Below are 3,947 nucleotides of genomic sequence, written 5' to 3' on the forward strand. Positions count from 1 at the left end.
TCTCATACTCAAGAAGAGTTGATTACACCAGGGCATGTATTAGTTATCTCTACCTGGAGGTAGAGATCTTTAAGGGGCATTTCAGAGCCAAGTTTAGAACCTAAGTCTCCTGAGACTGAAGCAAGTTATGCCCGTTATAGGTTTGCAAGTACTGTGAAGGTTTATAATAGACTTTGGAGCTCTACCCCAGCCTGAGCATATGGGAGGAGTCTGTGGTGCTCGGTATAAACAGCCCTCGCTGGGACATGCACACACACACAGTTTGCGGAAGCTGTGGTAAGTGCTTCCTCCTTTAGCCCATGATCTGAAAGTAGATCATCATGGCGAGCCCAAGGAGACATACAGATGACTGGGCTCCGCAACCTTTCTCCAATAAGCCACCGAAGAGTCAACCACACATATTCTCTCCCTATCTATGGACCCTTCTCCTCTTCTTGCTCTTGGGTAAGTCCACACTGTGGCCACTGGTATTCCAGTGAAGCTGGTCACATTTTTTCTGGGGATTCTAGTTATTTAAGGGCTTCCCAGGTGGCACAGTGGTAAAGAATCTGCCTGCCAATGCAGGAGCCGCAGGAGCTGTGGGTTCCATCCCAGGGCTGGAAAGAGCTCCTACAGGAGGAAATGGCATCCCATTCCAGCATTCTTGCCTGAAAAATTCTGTGGACAGAGGAACCTGGTGGACTATTGTCCTTGGGGTCACAAAGATTCAGACATGACTGAGCAACTGAGCATGGCACACAGCACTAGTTGTTAAAACCAGGAAACTGTCTCCTTTTGGTAATTTTTCTGCGGGTTCCACCTTACGGTGAGCTGTGTGTGTGTGTGTGTGTGTGTGAATATACATAGTTACACACCATGAGTAGGTGAATTTCTAGCCCCAGACTCAAATAACCCCAGGTTCAGACTCTATTCCTCTTGCTCTTACATTTTCAGGATAAGAAATGCTGCACAATGAGTTTGTTCCCTATGCAATGTGGGTAAGACCTGCAGAGGGATACCAGAAACTTGTCCTGATAACAAATCACCTACCAGTTTCCAAGGGAGGGATAGGACTGCTGCTGCTGCTAAGTCGCTTCAGTCGTGTCCGATTCTGTGCAACCCCATAGATGGCAGCCCACCAGGCTCCCCCATCCCTGGGATTTTCCAGGCAAGAACACTGGAGTGGGTTGCCATTTCCTTCTCCAATGCATGAAAGTGAAAAGTGAAAGTGAAGTCGCTCAGTTGTGCCCGACTCTTCGCGACCCCATGGACTACAGCCTACCAGGCTCCTCTGTCCATGGGATTTTCCAGGCAAGAGTACTGGAGTGGGGTGCCATTGCCTTCTCCAGATAGGACTGCTGGAGCTTCTTTTTATATCCTGCCTTGTTTATCACATGTTTGGAGGCTTCACCGGGGATCTCAAGATGGTCTGGTGGCCCTCAGCTAGTTGGCTTCTATCTGAATATCCTTTCTCCCCAACATTCTACCTCCCCATGAAGGCCCAATTTCTGCTAGTTTCTGGGAACTTTTCTCAGGAGCATGGCCTGAGCCACCTCTCTCCAGTGGGCAGAGCTGACCCAGTACCCAGAAAGGGTCTCAACCACTGACACAGTGGTAGCTACTGTCCCTCTGGAATTCTGCTTCCTCATCAGGGATTTAGAGAGGATAATGCAGGAGCACTAAGGGCCTGACAGCAGTAAGGATGAAGTTAGTGGCCGAGCAGTGAGGAGAATTCTAGAAAACTCTCAGATGCATGTGTAGGGGTAGAGGGACCCTAGACCTCAGGCTCGATTTCAGTCTAACCTGTCTTCACTTTCTATTTCATCTTTGTTCACCATAAGAACACAGGTAGCAGCAAAGCTATTTATATTCACACTCAACTCTTGGGGTGCTTCCTGGTTGTGTTGGATAAACCTGGAATTAGCCACATTCAATGGCATCCAGATGGTCAACACAGTGAATTTCAAACAGTTCAGGGCATCTCCCTCTGCCTGACACCACCAGTTAGGGCGACCTCAAGCCTCACTGTTTTGGTCTAGAAGGCAGTTTTCTTGATTCTTCTGTGTTTCCAAGGAGTGATTTCAGGAACTTAGGAGGCAGTAGCGTGAACAAGTCCAACCCCCTGCCCCCAGGTTTAATATAAGGAATATTCAAAATTAAGTCCTTGTTCCATCATTTATCAGGTGTGTGAGCCTCTATTTCTTAAGTGTAGAATACAAACAATAAAATGTACTATGCAAGACTGTTTTATAGATTAAGGATGTATGTGTAAGTGCTTGGCATACAGCTGGTGGAAGCTGTGTTTGTTATTATAATAATCACTGTTATAAGTACATTATTCAATAAATATTAAAGGATGGGCAAGTCAAATTCAGTTATCAAAATCTTTAAACCTTCCCTTTAATAACTTGTCAAACAATGTAGTTTAAGATAAGATGGATGATACCTGCAACTCCTCTATGGGACCTATGTAGCACTGCTTGCTGCAATAAGATCTGACCTGTAGGAACCACATCTTGCTCCTCCTCCCACTGACATGTGTGAGTTTTTGTTTACCATTGCTGTGAGGACAGACAAGGTCAAGACATATTCATATGCTCCCAGCCAAGATCTACCACCTTCTGGGCTCCCAGGATGGGGTAGTCAGTGCTTCCAGCCTCTATACCCCAGGGTATCATCTACCCAGAATCTGGGTTCTGCCACTGATCAACCCTGTAATCTCAGGCAAGTGGCTTAAACTCTAAATTTCAGCTCCTTATCAGAAAAAAAAGGGCTTCTTATGAGATTAATTTTGAGAATTCAAATGAATGATTTCTACAAAGTGCCTAATACACACGTAGCAATCATAAGCAGGGTGTTCTGGATGACAAGAGCTCTCTTTTAGGCAACCAAATCACCATAACATCAGCTGAGCTTCTGTCTTCTGAATCTGCCCCAGAGTCTACCTGAACAGACCCCTTCACATCCAGGGTGTCTAGTCCTGTGTCCTACCTGGCAGCCTCTCCAGAAGGTCCAAGTGCTCAGCTGATGGGGGTCTGAACAGAAACCACTCCCCTGGCCTGCACCAGGCTGTACTCTGCATCTATGTTTTCTGTGACCTTTAAGCTTTAAGAACATACTTCAAATTTTCCCATCCTTCCCAGCTATTCTTTGGCCTCTCCACTCTCTCCAACATTCTCTACATATTTTTCTTTCTTTCTTTCTTTCTTTTAATATAAATTTATTTATTTTAATTGGAAGCTAATTACTTTACAATATTGTATTGGTTTTGCCATACATCAACATGCATCCACCACAGGTGTACACGCGTTACCCTTCCTGAACCCCCCTTCTACCTCCTTCCCCATACTATCCCTCAGGGTCATCCCAGTGCACCAGCCCTGAGCATCCTGTATCATGCATCAAACCTGGACTGGCGATTCATTTCACATATGATATTATACACCTTTCAATGCCATTCTCCCAAATCATCCCACCCTTGCCCTCTCCCACAGAGTTCAAAAGACTGTTCTATACATCTGTGTCTCTTTTGCTGTCTTGCATACAGGGTTATTGTTACCATCTTTCTAAATTCCATATGCGTTAGTATACTGTATTGGTGTTTTTCTTTCTGGCTTACTTCACTCTGCATAATAGGCTCCAGTTTCATCCACCTCATTAGAACTGATTCAAATATATTCTTTTTTTTTTAATTTTTTTAAATTAATTTTATTTTATTTTTAAACTTTACATAATTGTATTAGTTTTGCTAAATATCAAAATGAATCCACCAAAGGTATACATGTGTTCCCCATCCTGAACCCTCCTCCCTCCTCCCTCCCCATACCATCCCTCTGGGTCGTCCCAGTGCACCAGCCCCAAGCATCCAATATCGTGCATTGAACCTGGACTGGCATCTCGTTTCATACATGATATTTTACATGTTTCAATGCCATTCTCCCAAATCTTCCCACCCTCTCCCTCTCCCA

At 44.8% G+C, this 3,947-nt stretch overlaps 1 protein-coding gene across 7 annotated transcripts in view; it reads left to right on the forward strand.

Moving 5' to 3' along the window:
• The first annotated feature begins 270 nt into the window (after positions 1–270).
• Positions 271–3,947, forward strand: part of LY9 (lymphocyte antigen 9) — a 27,786-nt gene continuing 24,109 nt past the window's right edge. For all 7 annotated transcript variants that reach the window (XM_010837859.1, XM_010837860.1, XM_010837861.1 and 4 more), the window contains exon 1: positions 271–444. In XM_010837859.1, coding sequence (XP_010836161.1) covers positions 321–444 — 124 coding nt within the window. In that variant the 5' untranslated portion in view covers positions 271–320. The remainder of the gene's footprint in view (positions 445–3,947) is intronic.

This window comes from Bison bison, unplaced genomic scaffold (genome assembly GCF_000754665.1).
Source record: "Bison bison bison isolate TAMUID 2011002044 unplaced genomic scaffold, Bison_UMD1.0 scf7180017864082, whole genome shotgun sequence".
Classification (NCBI taxonomy): Eukaryota; Metazoa; Chordata; class Mammalia; order Artiodactyla; family Bovidae; genus Bison; species Bison bison.